This window comes from Antrostomus carolinensis, unplaced genomic scaffold (genome assembly GCF_000700745.2).
Source record: "Antrostomus carolinensis isolate BGI_N321 unplaced genomic scaffold, ASM70074v2 scaffold593, whole genome shotgun sequence".
NCBI lineage: Eukaryota > Metazoa > Chordata > Aves > Caprimulgiformes > Caprimulgidae > Antrostomus > Antrostomus carolinensis.
The window spans coordinates 148,739-167,973 of NW_010302973.1; the positions used below are offsets into that span (position 1 = coordinate 148,739).

Consider the following 19,235-nt stretch of genomic DNA (forward strand, 5'->3'; position numbering starts at 1 on the left):
TCCTCCTCTCATTTCTGCTTTGTCACATCTCTGGAGAGGCAGGAGGAGGTAATTGGGATGGCCAACCTCCAGCTCAGGGTGCAACACAATGCCAGGGGCCAGAAAAAAGGAGGGAAGGTCCACGTCACCCACACGGCAGGTTGCTGTACCAACGTGGTTCTTCCCACCGCCTTTGCTCCGTTTCCCTTCCGTGCCTTCCCATTCAATTGCCACGTCAAGAAGCGTGCTGCATTAGAAGTAAAGGTCTGAGAGGACTGTTTTGCTGTATTACTTTTTGAAGCTTGCCTCATGTCAGACTATGGTCTCTTGCCCACTGAAATACCCTCCAAGACTTGGGTCTGAAGCAGCAGAGTGCATTTCTCCCATTTCTCTCTTCTGCTTTGAAGACAGAGGATTTTGCGCTAGCATTCACCCTAAAACTCATTTCACATCTTTTCAGATCACTTCAGTAAGAGTACAACGTTTTGTGCATTACATAAACCAATTCACTTAAACCCTACTTAACCAAATCTATTATTTCACCACATCCTCATTATGTCCTTAGGCGTTGACACACTCTTCAGTTACTCTCTCTCAATGAGATAATCCTTATCTCATCATCGTGATGTTCTAGAGTGTGTTGAATAACCAGGATTATAAATGAATGTTTTTTATATGCAATTAGGAATATTGCCTAGGTTGGAAATGAATTCCTAGTTAAGGCATTGATCTAACAGGGAACCTAAGTGCATTTTTAAGTTTGTGAGTCCTACTGAAAGCAAAAAGATTACTTATATGATTAAAGTTAAGGTGACTTGTCAGAGCAGGGTGTAAGAGTGGAGGATGTGTGTTTGGACTCGAATTCAGAAAGATACTTAGGCACATGGCTAGCTGTAACCTATGAAACACTAAGCACTTAAAACACCACCTAAGGTCAGAAGGAAAAGGAAGATGACATGATGGCCAAATCTGCCATCTGTGTTTTTCTTCCAAACCTCTGCTCAGTCTTACAATGAGTTTGGTAACTCTAGCATAACAGCTTTTCACAATTTGAATAAATAATAGCAAATCATTAATAAAAATAACAGCAATAATAATAAAAAAATAATAACAACATTAAATCCTTCTCCCAAAGGGACAGTCAGGAAGCTTTCTCTAGCCTTTAAGATCACAAACAGATATGGTTAAAAGTTGAAGAAGTGGGTGAACAAAGCAAACAAATCCTAATTGTGGAAGATGAAGAAATCAAAGACACTTATTTCTAGGAAATGTAAGATGTAGTATGTCACCTTGCCGCCGCATTGGTGATTATTTTCAGACTGCTGGGATTACGGATCAGTTTATCCAGGATGCTGACAATCTGCTCAAACTTGGGTCTGTTGTTTCTGTCTTTCTGCCAACAGTCCAGCATCAGCTGATACAAGGCAGCTGGGCAGTCCATAGGAGGTGGCAAGCGGTACCCTTCATCAACAGCCTTAATCACCTGCACAAAGATAAAAGTTTTTGAAAACTTAAGGGCACTTAAATCATGTTTTTATCAGTTCTGTGAACCGCATTAACCACATGGACATTCTGTGTTTAAACAAATGTGTTTATTCACTAATTGTCTTGTCGTGCAATGCCTCTGGTTTATCTGCAAAGTAAACCAGGCAGTAAATTAGGCACACAGAAAGGGCTGTAGGGGAGTTAAGATACAGTATGTGACTTTGAGGAAGGTGAGAGTCTAAAAAGGATCTCCAAAACTTACACTTGATTGAACTAAAACCATAAACAAAAGCTCCAGCTAGTAAAGTGCTTACTTAACCATACCAGACTTCAAAAGGTCTTGAATATCTCTTGTCTGATCACCCTTGGCACCACATGCTTTCCACCCTCTCCAGTGGACACTGCATCCAGCAGAAAACCAACCCACCTCTCAGGGGCGATCCTGAACTGACAGACAGAAGGTCTTGTAAAGAAATTTGGTTGTAATTGATCTCCCAGGGACAGAAAATATTTTCAAAACTTACCACAAGGATAAGTGTATACTTCCTACTAGGCAGCACAGGCCCAATTCTTTTATCATTTGTCTAGATTGACAAAATTTGTCTAGCTTGTCTATCATTTGTCTAGACTGACCAAAACAAACAAACAAAAAAAGATAGCCTAGAATTGACAGTTATGAAGCTTTTTGATACAATCTATTCACTAGAGTACAGCAGCTCTTGATCAGTCCTACAGTATCTATTGCGCAATGAATACAAAACCCAATGTATTTAAGTAGAAAATGATAATGCCATATTCTGTTAACTTTTCCATTTCTCTCTGGATCAGTTAATTCAAAAGCAGGAAAAACTAAGTTCTGAGTCAAAACAGGGATAGGAAAACACAAAAGCAGGAAAAACTACTCTGAAGTAGAACAGGGATAGGAAAACAGCCCATGGTTTACATAGACACGAAGCAGAGGCACAGAAATAGGTTAATCCTTCTATTCCTCATTTTAATGTGAACAACTATTATTAACAGCATTCCACTAGTGTATCAGCTACACAATTAATTACTCTCCAGCAAGGACAGAAAAGTCGTTTAGGACTAATTAAAAGAAATACACAGTTTGCTGCAGAGACTTGTATTCCAGAGGTGCTCATTTGAAAGGAAGTTTTCTTCTCTTTTCCTTGTTTAACATAAATTAGGATAGAAATTGTCTGACTACAACCATGTTACTGACTTTTAAAATTTAGTACTAGTAACAATATATACCAACTCCTTAGAAAATCTATTTGTGTTAGTGACAGTATTTCAGAAAATTTGGTTCATGAGTAACTCCCATAGAATAAATCTAAGAGTAATAAGAAAACAGAAAAAAGAACCCCAAATAGATATAATAATAATCTTATTTGGGGAAATGTTATGCTTCTTACAAAAATACCATGAGAGATCTATTAATCATTTGGATTGCAGGCTTGGATAGTTCACTAATGTTGCAAAGAAGCCTCTATTGGAAGTCTTCTATATAGATCACTCTCATTCTCTATTTTATCTGTTGATTACTTCCAGAGCTATTTTGGTTTCATTAAACTCTTAGTACAAATGCTTTGCTTCTCTTTTTCACAAGCTCCAAGAGCAATTTATTCAGCGTATTTGACATTTACAGAAAACTTCTACAGAATACTATACAAGTGAAACCAAAGGGGATCAAGAGAAATTTAGGAGAGTTTTCTAACAATAAGCTGAGGAATGTAAAAGGCAATGACCTCACTGCTGTGGAATTGTTTGAATCATCCCACAGAAAACCACCAGCATGATACAATTACCTAATATGTTCCTTCAGAGGTCCAAAATACCCTGCTAAAAGAGATGTTGGTTTTTTGTTAAAACCAGCCATTAGAACTTATACCTGACCAGAGAGATTCAGAGATTTTCATTTTTACCTCTTTCTCAACGTCAACGTCAAAAAACTCCGAGCCACCTGGTTTCATTATGCTTCGCTTCCTTTCACAGCTTGATCCTTTATTTGAGAACATAACTCAGATAACAATATACTCACATCCTGGTTAGACATCTCCCAGTATGGTCTCTCTCCATAAGACATCACCTCCCAAAGAACAATCCCATAGCTCCACGCATCACTGGCTGATGTGAACTTCCGATATGCAATGGCTTCTGGTGACGTCCATCGGATAGGAATCTTGCCCCCCTAAGAGCAAAAGAAAATAAAACAGTCCATTTAACTGTAATACAATGAATATAATTTTGCATGATTGATTATTTTAAAGAAATCTCTGATATATTGGTGTAAAAACCAGCATAAATACTATTGCCATTTGTCATGAAAGCACCTTGTACACTATAAGAGAGTAAAATACATCACGGTGCAAAATCTACTGAAGCTATATAGTATAGTATATATCCTGTATGCATGTACATATATGCAAATATATATTTATGTGTAGCATAAGATGCACAGATAATGTTAAGTATGGTTGATTTTTAGTTATAAAATGTTTGGAAACTGGAAAGACAGTCCTACAGCATTAAGGATAAAAAAAATCTAGTACGAGGTTGGATTTGTATATTTGTAAGGCATTTCAGGTGAATTCCCTGTCAGTGTGGAACCTCTGTGGTTTCACTCCATGTTTTCTAGGACATGCATGGAAAATGAGGAGCCACGATGTTGCTCTGTTTCACTAACACCAAGCCTCCAATTGCACAAGGCAACGACTGTGACCACATGCACAAATTTTCCCATTCCAAAGTCATCAGGAGACAGTTACAAGAAGACAGATTTGGATGGGGTCATCTGTGCAGAGAGGAGAGTGCAAAAATGTCATCTGGGGAAGTGGTCTTAAACATTTTTTTACAGTCACAAGAGAAGCAAGCCATCATTAAATGATGTAAACTTGAAACGAATTGAAGTTACCATTACAATTAATATTGCAGTTAGGAGAACATCTCTCATCATCATCTCATGATTATGGCCATCATTTCGTGCCATAGGTCAAACTAGTGAAATTCACACAAGCAGCCTCAGGCTGACTTTCTGCAACATGAGAATTAGAGGAAAGGGACAATTTCCAATAGTTCCAGCTTTGACAGAGGTTTTTAAGACTGATTTGTGAGTCACACATGAGAAAAGTAAGTCCTAAAAGACAACGGTGCAAAACTTGTTCCTTAAGGTAATTCTGGAGTGAAAATATTTTAATAGAGAAAATTGTGATAGTTTGAAGTAATTTCCAGTTCTAGGGATGCACAACATGTACAGGGATATATTCTAAAGATTTCACACTAGACTAGCTATTTGAGTTACTACAGTCTGACCATACAGCTGTCCTCACAATACTCCGTATGGGAAGGGAGTGCTCTTATTTCCACTGACTAAGCAGCAAGAAATAAAATGTAAAGATATTAATGCTTTGCCTCTACCTCCATAAAGAGTACCCGCACTGAGGGTAGCCATACATTCACCAGCTTTAGATTAACTAGCTTGGTTAACAATAGAACTGTGGACATTAGTGTCAATTAGAAACCTAAATACAACCTAAATACACTGGAGCCTAAGCAGCTGCACTTTCATGGCTAATATTGCACAAATTAAGACTAAATATAAGCCACACAGGTAGAATTTACTCAGGTTACAATTTAGACCTCCAAAATGTCACTATATATGTCTCAGAGGCTTGGCAAAGTTCAGAGAGGGAATCTATTTTGGCATACAGTTTTTATGGATCTCATCCCATTTAGCAGATTCCTTACCTTAACCAAAAGGCAAACTTACACTTCACACACAACCCTTAAAATTAAGTAAATGCTTAAAATTAGGTAAACATTGAATTTCCACATTACTTGTGGACCAACAAATAGGATACAGAAAATAAATAGCAGTATTTGAAACCACTGTTTCATCACAGAAGCCAGACCGGAGAGCCTGATGTGTGTCTCTTTCAAACCTGGAAGTCTATAAGATGGTGTCCTTTAATCACAAAAAGTATGTTATATTTTTCTATTCATTTTAAGTTCATTCACAATTCCCAGAGCTGCTCCATAGCAGTACTGAGAACATAAAAATGATTTTGTTTTTCTCATACACTACTGAGAAGCAGTAATATACCCACTTTACAAACATCCAGGGTTCCTCTGAGTCCAAGGCACAGCCAAGAAATGAGGAAAGCTCTCCTGTGTCCTAGTGTTTTAACAACAAATCCACTTAACGCTTTTAGATGTGGGGATGATAAAGAAATCCATCCCACTTTTTCAACCTTTTTTCTACACATACTAGTAGAGTGAACTTTGATTTCTAATAAAGAACGTCAATGTCTGGGGAAAGCCACATGCTAAATTTACACAAACTAAAACCCACCACCACGAACTGAAAGAGCTTCCAAATCAAACACCTCCCGCTCGTCTCACAGGCTCAGAATTCTCCTGCAAAACTGAGTGGACTTACAGTGCGGCTGCAAGGCCAAAGTGCCCAGGTGCTGCCCGCAGAGAGGAGCTAGTGGGGGGAAGCCTGGGCTGCACGCCGATGACACCAGCCCTCTCGGCACAGACTTGCCCATGGGCTGCTCACCCACCCCAGACCATCTCAACTGCCAGGACAAAACTGTCTCCATGTTACCTGAGATGTAAACTGCAGAAGACTTCTTTTACAGATCAAACCCAAGTCCATGGACCACATCTGCAAAGGAATGTGCAGCTTGTGGGGCTGCTGGAGCCCAAGCGTGAGGGGCCACCACCATGCCCCATGGCTGGTGGGGGCTTCTTAGCTCCATCCCCCTCTGCCAGTGCTCCCATGGGAGAGCCTCTCCAGCTGGGACCAAGCCAGACCAACACTGGTGTTTGGTTCAAGACTAAATGTTTCAAATCCCTGGCTAGGTGGAGACGTAGAAGAGGAAACTGTTGACCCTTGCTGCTTCTAAGGGTAGCACTGCCACCCCAAACAAGCCCCAAGCCTCCTCTCACTCCTGCTGATCACTGCCCTTGTCCCCGGAGGCATCAGTGCTGCTGGGAAAGGGACTGTGCCAACTGGTTTGAAAGAAGCTGAGATGCAGAGCTGGGTGTCATCAGTGGGTTCCTGGAAACATAGCCAGGCTGGGCCTCCTTCTCCAGCAATTGCTTCAGCTGCATCTTGAACAGAGGGACAGCAGAACATATACCTATGACATGACACATAAGGAAGCCCTCGAGGCAGGGAGTAGTTATGGTGTTTTTCTTGCATCAGCATAATGGTTGGTTCTGTGAAACATAGAAGTTTCTATGAAACATGTTTCATAGAAACATTTTGGAGTTTTCAGAATATATTATCTAAAAAAAAAAATAAATCTGAATTTCAGTGAGTGCCTCCAGGCTCACTTTTTAAACTTCATGTTAAGATATAAAAATGGAACCCTTCTTGCTGAACCCTAGAGAAATAGTTGCCTGGTATCGTAGGGGAAAATGTGCTCATGGCTAAAACATGAGCACTCTAGGCAAGGGCAGTAAATACCATATTTGATAAAAGGTTTTTACCTTTATAATCTTATGGAAAAAGTCATTTATACAATTGGAGAAACACATTTACACAAAATGACATTAATTAGTCCTCTAACATTTGGGACTGTTTTATTGCAGGGTAAGGAAGATTACAAACTCAATTAAACTTCTTCTGGATTTGTTTGTTTTAGTGAAAAATTAAGGTACATCAACCCTAGATTCCATTACAAGGAAATACATTTTGCTGTAACTCTGTACAAGCCTCCAAATACACGTAGCATTACTATAAACAAGAATAAAATGAGAGTATTAAAATGTACCTAAAAAAGAAATCAACTGCCACTGAATAGAGTATAAAACTATAATTTTGCTATTCTGGTCCCCAGTTTGCCATAAAAATGTCAATCTTATCTTTGTATTTAAAAGGGGACTTTGCTGACTCAGTTTCTGAATAATTTAAGAGCAAGAACAGCAAAAAAAAATGTTCTGGTAAATATTTTTTTAGACAAATAAGCATTTTAACACAAAAACCATTCCTCCCAAAGGATTATGCAACATTCCCATTTTAGCAGATGTCCAAATATCAATATATGCAGAAAATCTGAAGAGTCATATCAAACTAAATGCATGGTTTTCTATTGCCGTTAGCTCTTAAAATTATAAGCCTTGCTGTATTTTAAATTGATCAAGGGTTTTTAATTTCAAAATAGAATTTCAGCATTAGAAAAAATCCCTTTTCAGTTCTCTCCACTATTTTCAAGATACACACATCTCATTTGAACACCTATCATCTCTTCAATTTTCTGCTTTACCAGAAATCAGGATATTCTTTGCAATATCTTTTGCCAGGATCAAAGATATCTTAAAGAATTTACCTTCCCAAAAATTAAACCAAACACTTTCTCCTAGACCATAAAGTTGGACCCGGGAAAACTAAGCTCCCATACTTGTTTTTTCACTCAGCTTGTTGTTCACCTCCTTTCCCCAGTGTACCAATATTTAAAATGAGTATAGTGATATCTGCTCTGTAAACTGCTATGAATAAAGTGCTAAGAAATCCTACCTGTTTTATTATTATTATTTATTTATTATGCATTGTATGTCCATTAGGCTTTCAGGCAATTTAATTTTCTTTATCTGCTATCTCTGTTGCTTATCCTCCACTGGAAAATCTGAAACTCTAATATTATTGGCTGGTATTACTGGGCTCCTACTCTTCAGAATTAGTACTATTGGGACTGAACCTGTCAGACAAACTTACTAAATGAAAAATCATTGTAGATATGCTTAGGAAAAAGGTTTGCCCAAATCTATTTGATATTGCCTTATAAAGAAAAAATCTACATGTGCATGCATGACTAGGTAGTAGTAATATATTTACTGATTATTTTCTGAAGATAAACACAAGTTTTATATATTTTTGTAATGGTTTCCCTTTAAGGCTATGCTCACCATGAAGCCAAAGCTGCCCGAATTTGAGTAGAAAGAAAGCATAAGTATTAGAAATTGTAGGAGTTTGTTATTGCAGCTCAAAATCTCAAGCAGTCTAGGCCAGAGAACCACTCTTGGGGTTTGAAATTAGTGAGCCAGCAGTAACCATAAGTTTTATCTGCTTTAGATGGAGCTGTGATTCCTACAGCATCTGGCCGTTCAGTGTAAGTCATCTAAAGTCAGTGAAGACTTCAATTTATTTCTAGCACGTCTGGCACTCCAGCACAAGGCAGCTGTTTCCAGGCCTTCATAACCCATTCCAATATTCTGATTTATAATCTGCTACAGGGTGACTGCCACAGGCACCTAAGCCACAGGCCTGGGGAGAGGAGAATACAAGAAAAATGGATTCTAACAGAATTATTAGAAGAACTTTGCAGTAAAACCTGAAAGTAAGATCCTGACATTAATTCATTACATGAGGACTTAGGCTAGTTCAGGAGATATCTTACTGGTAACAGAACAAGATGGTTTCAGGTGAGTGAGATGAGCCTGACATACCCTCTTAAGTACCTGAAAATTACCTGATGCTACTTGTTCATCCCTTACTAATGAATAGTTTATCTTGAAATTATCTCCTTGAGTGGTAAAGGATAATAGAACACTGTTTCTTTCCCTCATGCTTATCAGGCAAGAGCATTTGTGGGGTTTTGTTTCCTTTTTTACCACATCCTTCAGTACACTCAGACTGTATTACCATGGTTTTGCATGTATAGGGAACAAATCACAACAAATTTCTGTCAAGCACCAGTTGCAATAATGTGTGTGTAACAGAAAGGACCTGTGTGCCTTTTGGAGCAGCAGCTTGCCATGCCCTCCCTGCTCTGGCACCATTACCTGGGGGCACAGGCTACCAGAGTACTTGCCATCAAAACATAACATTTTTTGAACTGATGCAGATTTAATGAGAAGTTATCCACGAAAATATAATAACTGGACAGCGTTTTACATTGAAATGCCACGAAAATCAGTGATGTATCCAACTATGCGCTTAAATAGTTAAAGTTCATCTACTGATTACACAAATATTGTGCCTTTGAGAGACATAATTACAGTCCCTCTACATGTGTGATGGCTTAAATTTACTTCCACTTCATCCTGTGTCATTAGTCCACCCACTTGTCATAGAGACATCTAAAAATAATAAGAATCTAAAAGATCAAATTAACAATGACAATTTTAATACCATCTTGGCCTTTCAATTAAAAGGGAATAGGTACAGAGAATATAGATAATTACAGTACGTCCCCTCCGGCACAAAGGCTCAGTAAAAAAAAAATCCAAACAGTCACTCAGCCTGATTCACATGCTGGCTTCTGCTTCTGTAAGCAGGCAGACCACAGGCTGCCGAGGGCCTTTTGTGGTATCGAGTCAGTAACAATAATTCAGGAGGTAAAAAAAAAATGACCCTGTCAGGTAGCAAAGTTTTCTTACAGCTCCTGATTCTCTGTATTTCACATATGCACCTGTGATCTTTGCATTGTCCTTCAGAGCTCTTGTACAATAGCATGAATATCATAGATTATGTGTTGATATATAAAGGGATACATACATTATTGATATATAAAAGGACACATGTTCATATCCTTTATGCAATGCTTCAGATACAGCTTTTGAAAGCAGAACAACATAAAATTTCACCCAGTCAGTGGTGTGTATTGAAAGCTTGAAGGGCTGACTGGGCTTCTTAGGGGTAGAGCAATCCTGAATTGCAGTTATGAATTAAAGCAATGGAATAGTTCTCAGGCTTTGACATTTACAGGTGGAAAATAAGGGTAGAAGAGAAGGCTGAATAGATAAAACATATCTTTGCAGTTAACTCTATAAATTTCCACTAACATGCCGTTGATACTAAACGGAAGCGGGAAGAGGTGGAGGGAAGGCAGGAGTCTCTACCCATTAATATAACAGGCAATCTTTACTGTTTGAATGTTTGGATTTTTAATTATTTTTTTTTTTTAATCTTTTCAATGATCTTCCTAAGTAGTTGTCATCCTTTAGTTGTAAAGGTATGAAACCGTTTAGGATGATGCCGTTATTTTAAAAAGCGTCACTGTCTTTTGTCTCCAAAATGCCCTAGGAACAGCCTAGGAAATGGCCCTGTGCTTTGTGACGTGACTAAGCAGCAGGGAGATAAATCTGCCCAGCTTTCTGCCAGTGGAGTGGACCTTAGTTTCACACTCATGGTCCCCATTTTTTAAATTGGGGATTAAATATACCCCAGGGACACGATACCTGGATAAGTATACAAGATTCACTTCACATCAAAAGAAATTTGAGCAAAAAGATGAACACCAAATAGCCTTTGCTCAGAGTCAAAACATGGCAGAGATACATTCAGCAACAACTTTTGAAGAAAATTAGATTTGTCCTAGTTTGTATTTGAAGGTTTTAATTATCTGAGCATCTTCCTGCCACAGTTTGCATCTACACCATAAATTCCAGATGGATGTTACTGAACACAGATGACTACTCTTGACAAAATAGTTTCTTTCCATCTGGTTTCACTATCTAAACGTAAATAGGCAGGTAGGCTTAGAAAATAGGTGTCAGAAGAAGAAGAAAAAAAATCAACGCTGCTCTTGGCCATAGGAAATTCACGTGTAACACTGGCTGGAAACTCTGTGCACTCTGGTTTGTCCCAGTTCACCTATGGATATAAGTCACTGATGTTCACTTCATTTCCAGGGCAGTGTGCTTCCCTTATGAAGTTGTATACTATGCAGTTTGATGGGGAGCTACTTTTTCCTCCCTATACAACTTTTTCATTTAAGTTAACTAGGACTCAAAGGTTTCTTCAGCTCTCTACGTGAGTACACAAAATGCCATAACTAAATTATAGATTAGTCTGCATGCCTAGATGAATTTTGGAATAAGAGAATTGAATTTCAAAGCCTGGCAAAGGTATGTGTCTGAGCAGAAGAACATGAGCCAACCATTTGGCAAAGATGTGTTGGGGGTGGAAAGAGACACAGAGACCTCTCATCCCTGGAGATATTAACAGAAAAGGCATGTGTAAGAAACACGAGATAAACATGCTATGCTTGGTGTTGGGGATTAGTATTCGGTTTTGGGCATCACATTTAAGGAAAATGTAGTTAAGTTGAAAAGAATTTGAAGGAGACCAGTAAGAAGAGTAAGTTTGGAAAAACTGCTTAGAAAATAAAAGACTGGAGGGATGCAAGTGAGCAGGACAGCGATCTCCATGCCTGTAAGCAGCTGCTTCAAAGGGGAGATCGATCACCTGCCTATGGGTTGGGTGGATTCATCCTTTTTGCTTGCAGCCAAACACAGCCTGCTCTCTCACCGTCCTCCCACTCCAGGGAGTAGGGGACAGAATTAGAAAGAAAAGGGCAAGGAGACTCACCCACTTCAGGGAGTAGGGGCGAGAATTGGAAAAAAAGGGCAAAGAGACTCAGAGGTTAAGATAAAAACTATTTACTAATTAAAATAAAATGATAAAGATAACAACAGTAATAACAGAATATACCACTGAGTGATGCACAGTGCAATTACTCACCACCTGCTGACCAATGCCCAGCCTGTCCCAGCCAGTGATCCTGGAGCACAGACAGTCCCCAAACCCAAACCCTGGAAAAGTGAGAGCCTGAGCGACCCCCAAACAAATTCCCCCGTCTGCTGGTCAGCCGTAGTTAATATACTGAATGTGATATGATATGGAATATTTCATTGGCACATCCAAATGCCAGTTTGGGTTTTGCTATTCACTGCACTTCTCCCTCCCAGTCCTAATGCAGCTGTGAACCAGCCAAACATCATGGTCTTGAGCTCCAGCAGCAACTAAAACATTAGTACCTTATCAACATTCTTCTCATAACAAATCCTACACTGAACCTAAAACACAGCTATTCTAGCAACTAAGAAGAAAATTAACTCTATCTGAGCAAAACCAGGACAGCAGTAGTGGTAGGACACACAGTAACGGCCTTAGCTTGCAAGCATACATCCTGGGGGAGGGAGGTTAAATGTGAGACTAGATAAATACCATATCTAAACCTGTTCACCTCAGAGACACTAACACCCATTACTTTCACAGGAGATTTTACAAAGAGGGCAGACAAGCATATCTGACAAGAAAATAAACCTCTGGCTGAACTACAGACCATCTTCTCTTAAGGAATTCTTGCAGTATATTAATATATACTTTTGCATGCTGCACCTATATTGAGCACAAAAAACTGCTTTCTCCTACTAATGTCTCTTTGGATTCACCGTGAGAGATCTCTGCAGACAGTTTCCTAAAGTGGTATATATTGCATATTTCTAACAACATGCTAAAGCTTATCAGAGGTCAAAGAAAGCACTGAAAGGTCAAGTACAGAATAGTGTCTTTATGCCTGCTAAGTTATGAAGGTATGATTGATAAATATGTATCTATAAATGTATGTGTATATAACGTATCTATAACGTGTAAGAAAGCAGCTAGGATTTCTTTACTCATTTGTCACGTTACTTTATTTCAAGCATGAAGGAAGTTGCATGCAAACTACCACTATAATTGATTACTCCTGTCAGTGATCAGGAATGAAGGAAGCCCTAGAAAACTCACATTAAGATTTTGCTGATACATTCTACTCTAATCTGGTTTGTACAGCGAAGAGGAGATGATTATAGGCATCACTGCAAGTTACACTCGACTAAGATAGGAGAGATTAATGCCACTTTTTCTAAAGTTAATAAAATCCACTTGCAATAAGATTAAAGCGAACAACCAGACATTCTCGTGTAATATCTACATACACAAAGCTAAATGTGTGCCTTCAAGGTTTCCACAATAAAACAGAAGTGTTATTCAAGTGAGAACAAGAGGTGCAGCAAAGCTGTATTTAGAAGACACTGTGGCTTTTCTAAGGCTCGAAGCCAACAGCATAGCTTCCAGGTAGCTTTTCAAGCAGGATGAAATCCAGAAAAGAAACAAGCAGCAGCCTACACTATGGGCAGTCCCCTGTCTGATAAAAGCTTCTCTATCTCAGGACAGAACAGTCAGAGCTAAGCTGCCTCCTCCTTGATATCACTGCATCTCTAAAAGACAAGCATCGCTTTGTGTATGTGATATAATAAGGAGAAAGCCCTGAAGGTTTATTACATCGTTAAGCAAGATTTCTTGTTTTGTTTTACTGAAATTTTTACTCAGTTAGGGGAACAACAGCAGGTGTAACTGATACACCTCTGCAGAACAGTGATTTCAGTAGGATCCAATCAGATATATAACCCATCATATTAGAAAACACAAAAAGGTAAAGAAAAAATAAATGTTATTGCTAGGTAGGATTTTTTTTTTTTTACTGATTGGGAGCTAAATGAGCAGTGTAACAAAACCCACCCAAAGCACACATGAAGTCTTACACTACTGTGTGCCAAACCATCTCAGGCCTTAATTGTGGTATCCACTCCTTTACACACCCAGTAGAAAGAAACCAAGCCATGAATTTTACATACATTAAGAAAAAAACAAACTACCAGCAGAAAGCATATTTTTTGCCTTCCATCTTCTCTAAGACATGAATTAAAAAATAGCTGTGATGAGTTTTGTGATGAGTTTATGGTTTATTGAACATTTCTGGGCATGCAAGACTGGATGGCATCTGCAACACAGTATAAGCCTCAGCGACTCACTCAGATTTCAGTCTAACTTTGTCACAACCAACAAGAATTTTAAAAGGATAAACAAACACTGAAACTCACCCTTGTGGTGTAAGCAGCTTCTGGGTCATCTTCCAGTACACGAGAGAGACCAAAATCTGAGACTTTGCATACCAGGTTACTATTGATGAGGATATTACGAGCAGCTAGATCTCGATGGACATAACCCATATCTGACAAATATTTCATGCCCGATGCGATCCCTCGAAGCATGCCTACTAGCTGGATGACTGTGAACTGGGCATCATGTTTCTGGAAAACATTTGAAATGTCATTTCAGAGATTGTTCATGTTCCTCCTTGCACAGAATTTTTGATAAAGACCATAGAAGCTCCTCAAGTGAAGAGCTTGTGAGTCAGGGGTCATGATTTGCCACATGTGGAACTACTTTGATCTGTGGATGATAATCTACCAATCAGCTGAGGGAAGGGGATAGATTTTCAATTCAGACAAAAATTAAATTTTCCCATTCTTGCTGTCATTAGAATTTCAATTTCCCAGATGGGACCTGTGTACAAGTGGCACATAAATCTAAGTTGTGTGTGCTCCGGAGACTGGAGTGTCAGGACATTAGGGAAACAGACATCCAACTTCTCTGAAAGGCCATAGGAATTGTTAGTGAAAATCCTAGCCTTATCCAATGGACTAATGAACATTTTCTATTACACAAGCATTTTTTTCTAACAAAAGCAAACACTGATCTGATTCAATGGTTTTCAAATTCCATTAAATTTAAACTCACTCCTCAAAACTTTCCTCAACCTCAGGAACAGAAAAAAACACTTAAACACACTGTGACTTAACCTAGAAACCAATAGTTGCATAGATTTCTAACTGTCTACTTCTAGACACGTGTTTTAAATCTCCCAGCTCTTACTAATGCTGTTCATTAACATCTAGCTTTGATATTGAGATATAGATACACAGACCAAAGGACAACTGGATGTCCTAGTGCAGTTCTCAAATACCCCAGTGCTGTAAATGTATCATGGGCAGCTCTCCAGCTCTTCCTGCTGCTTCTTCCAGAATTGTGTTAAATACATGGGAGTTGGCTCTGCCATGTGGAGTGAGCTCACACAAACCAGTCTGCAAGACTGATTGCATTCATTTTATTTTTGATTAATATACTTAGGGGTGATATTAGCACTGTACACATTAGACAAATATATGGCACAACAGATGCTTAAAGAGCCTCTCAGAACACCCTTTCATGAAGAAATTCATTATTATAAAAGACTCTTAGAAGTTTCCTGTTATAAAATCTTCTTTAACTTGAGCCAACACAAGTATCTATATAGACCCTGGAAAAGAATTAGCTAGAAATCAGAAGGTTTCTAACCATGAAAGTAACGAGATGCTGAGATAGCCTTTCAATGGCAGCGGGGAAAGCAAAGAAAACAGTTTTAAAAAGCATTTATAAGAAGGGTTATAGGGCCTGGGTTGCCTATGATATTACTGAGTCACAAGGTTCTTATCTGTGATTCCATACAACAGTAATAATAAAAAATAAACACCAAAAAACCACACTTAAATGAACGAACAAGCTGAACAACTGTTTTGTGCAGTCAGAAATTATTCTCCTTTCCTCAGAGCTCTCTTCAAGGATTTTTAGCCTAAACAAAATATATACAGTTCAGTACAAATATATTTCATTCAGATATACTGACACGTTATTTATATGTATTTTACATGCTCCAGTGGACATCATAACATATATAGTACATACTGAAACTAAGGTTGACAATATATCCCCTTTTGGGGTTAAACGTCTAGTTCAGTGTTATGAATTTGGGGGATAATGTCATTCAACCATGGCAGAACCAAAGCAGTCTCCCAGCCACAGCTGAGTTTGCCCTAACAAATTAAAATTAAACTAGTGTTTCCCCTCAGATGGGATTTCATTTCTGCTACACTTCTTGTTTTGCCACAAGTAAATCTTGGTGACACAGAGAGCATTTGAATTTGTTTAGGCTCGTTACCAACTTTGTCAGAAAACAACGATAAATCAACAACAGCATTAGTGTGTCTAAGGTTGGGGAAAGAAAACAGGCCAATAAAGTTGTCTAACAAAACATTTCAAACATCCCCAGATATGGGGTTATTCCCTAAACTTTTCACATTTAGGGAAACGTCTCTTGGCTCAGTATTATTGGTTCACTGATAAAATTTTGACAAATCCGTTCGCTTTGGAAATGACTTAGTAAGACATAGAGGCTGCCAATCAATAAGCATAACTGCATTACAGTAGTAATTCAGCCCTCAGAGAAACAATTTCCATTTTTGTGTGCTAGAATGTTGTTTTGTTCTGTTTGTTTTTTTATTGATATGACATACTAATAAAACAAGCGTTCTTCATTTTGGAGTAACACTGCAAGCAGTCAACATGGACTAGCAGATCTCTACCTAGCTTTCTGAGCACATCACAATGCACACAAAACCAGATGGAAATAATGAAATATTAATGAAATATTAAGCAACAAGAGCTGATGATGAATCAGAGTACAGTAGCAGCAAATTCGTAACAAATTCAGAGCAAGAGCCAATCCTGTACCATGTAGTTCTCTATTGCACTTACCCGTAGGAAGCTGTCCAAGGAACCATTTTCCATATATTCAGTAACAATCATAACTGGTTTACCTGCAAATATATCACAGGGGTCAGGCATTTAAAATGAATACATAATGATCAGTAAAGACAGGCATTTCAGAAACGTGCCCAAATCTTCCAAATCCCAAGGACAGTTTTACATGTAGAAAGAAAGCAAAAGATGCAAGGGCAAAACCAGCTCTGTCTACAACATAATTGTGATTTCACCGACATCAACAGAAATACAGCCATTTCAGCATAAACTGATACAACTTTTAGCATCGCAAGTGCCAAGTCTCAAGAAAACAAAGTGAAGCATCCTGCATCTTCAGTATACAGTGTCTTATCCATCACCACCGAATATAATCCTTCATATAACTGTTGAATTTACACAATAAAGTAGATTCATGGAATGGTTTGCGTGGGAAGGGACCTTAAAGATCATTTAGATCCAACCTCCCTGCCATGAGCAGGGACACCTTCCACTAGACCAGGTTGCTCAAAGCCTCATCCAGCCTGGTCTTCAACACTTCCAGGGAGGAGCAGCCACAGCTTCTCTGGCCAACCTGGGCCAGTGTCTCACCACCCTCACAGAAAGAGGGGAGAGAATAAATAGCATACATGGAGTCAATAGCAAAAATCCTCTCCCTTGGGAGGGTATTTACAACAGAGCTTCGGTATTTTCCTAGCATAAGCCAAGGAAAACGTTGGAGTGGGAATAGAGATGGAATGGAAAGTACAGAATAAAAGAAATACAGGGTATTGGAAAGTAAAGCAGAGCTGTAACACGGCCACCTTCCACTGTTGGGGGTTAGCCCTCTTTCCAAGCAGTCCTGCCTCCCTCTGTGGTGGGACCACTGACAACAGGATGGAATTCTCCTGCCAAGCACAGCATGGCTGGGGACTGAACATGCTGCGTCCACAGGACAGCGGCGTGCTCTAAAGAAACAGCCCTGCATCCTTGAAAAGCCTCTAACGTCTTTCAAAACTTGTCCATGCCGATCCAGATCACTTTTTGAAACCATTCTTTCTACCCTCGTACTTTGTAACATAACCAAGATTTTATACGCAACTCTGACATGTTGGAGAGAAATGAATGCAAAAATTAATGTGATTACGGTGAAGTTTCCAGACAAAGGTCATCGCCTTGCTAATATTTTACCATCATATGGATTTTATTATTTCATAATATTTTCTAAAGCTTTGTTTATTTTCTCTTTGTGGCAGAGAGAAAGGTGGGTAAGAGCATGAAGTTATTTAAGGAGATGAATTATTATTTCACATATAATATAGGAAGGCATCTGACCATGAAAGCATGACAAAGGCCTGCATATTGTATAGCAGGCATGGTCATATTTTAGCTTTTAAAACTGAACAAGACGAAGCTTGAAAGAGGTACCCAGTATAATCAAAACCAAGAAAGCCTTTAAAAAAGTGAAGTAAATGATTTTTTGTGTGTTTTTCAGAAAATATAACTTTTACCAAATAGAAATTCTTAGAAGAGGAATATTAATTTTAAATAATGAGTTTAATATAATAAGAAAATAATTTGTCCTCTTTGCATGGATTAATGGGTTAAAATCTCTGCTGCTGTGCAAATGATGTGTTATACTGTGGGAGTCACACTAACGGGTAATGGACTCTGTCATTCATTAACTAGTAGGAACAAACTCTTTATCCAAAACGTTAATCTTGAATTATATAGAACGTGGTACAGATAAAAGACCTCACAATCTAGAATATATATATATATATAAAATAATCTGTTGCTTGCTTAGTCTTGTTAGCAAGAAACTGTGCAGTGCAAGGAAAAGTACCTAACATAGACCATGTGTGTAACACTAACCCAAAGGCATTTCTCGTAACACACAGAAAATGCTGCTGGGTCTTTCAAGGAAAGGGCAGCGTGCCGATGGGGCTATCCAAAACTTTCTAAGATAAATCCACGTCCTTTGAAACCAGGAGACAGTTGTTTGGTTTCTGTATAAACTCAGTCAATTTTATGACACATCAGAAGACTGAAATTAGAGTAAGAAGCTACATATTTCAAATTATTAGGAGAGGATCTTCCTGCCTTGCTCACCCATACTCAGAGAGCCCCAAGAGCAGGGTTTCCCTCTCGTTCAGTTGGAAATGTGTCCGTAATAAGAAGCACATGCTCTGAAGCAACGCGGTGCGCTTTTAAAAGAACATTCTGCATTCATTTATCAAAGCGCAGCCGTTTATACATGATAACAACTTGTGTCAACAGTGTTGCTGAAATTTATTATACTAACAGGCTACAAATTGCTGTAAATTATTAGTAAACTAAGCAGAACATGTGCGCTGGTTATTAAGCCTACTGCCTACAGCACGCCCAGGAGATCGGCGTAGCAGGAAAACACTGAACAGAAATCAGGGTGAAGCAGGAGAACAGCTCTGCACTGAAGCAAAAGACTCATCTGGTGGGTACATCTCCTTCATACTGCTGGGGGGTTGTCCCACTGGCAAACCACAGCCACCCCACCTCGAGAACTTCTCATATCAAACGGTCCTGTTACAGAGATCATGACAATTGTAGGTATTAG

At 38.8% G+C, this 19,235-nt stretch overlaps 1 protein-coding gene across 1 annotated transcript in view; it reads right to left on the reverse strand.

Annotated features, from left to right (window-relative positions):
• Positions 1-19,235, reverse strand: part of EPHA3 (EPH receptor A3) — a 79,814-nt gene that overhangs the window by 15,952 nt on the left and 44,627 nt on the right. The window contains exons 9-12 of the mRNA XM_029083992.1: positions 16,658-16,719; positions 14,125-14,334; positions 3,506-3,655; positions 1,269-1,462 (exon numbers count right to left, since the gene is read on the reverse strand). Coding sequence (XP_028939825.1) covers positions 1,269-1,462; positions 3,506-3,655; positions 14,125-14,334; positions 16,658-16,719 — 616 coding nt within the window. The remainder of the gene's footprint in view (positions 1-1,268; positions 1,463-3,505; positions 3,656-14,124; positions 14,335-16,657; positions 16,720-19,235) is intronic.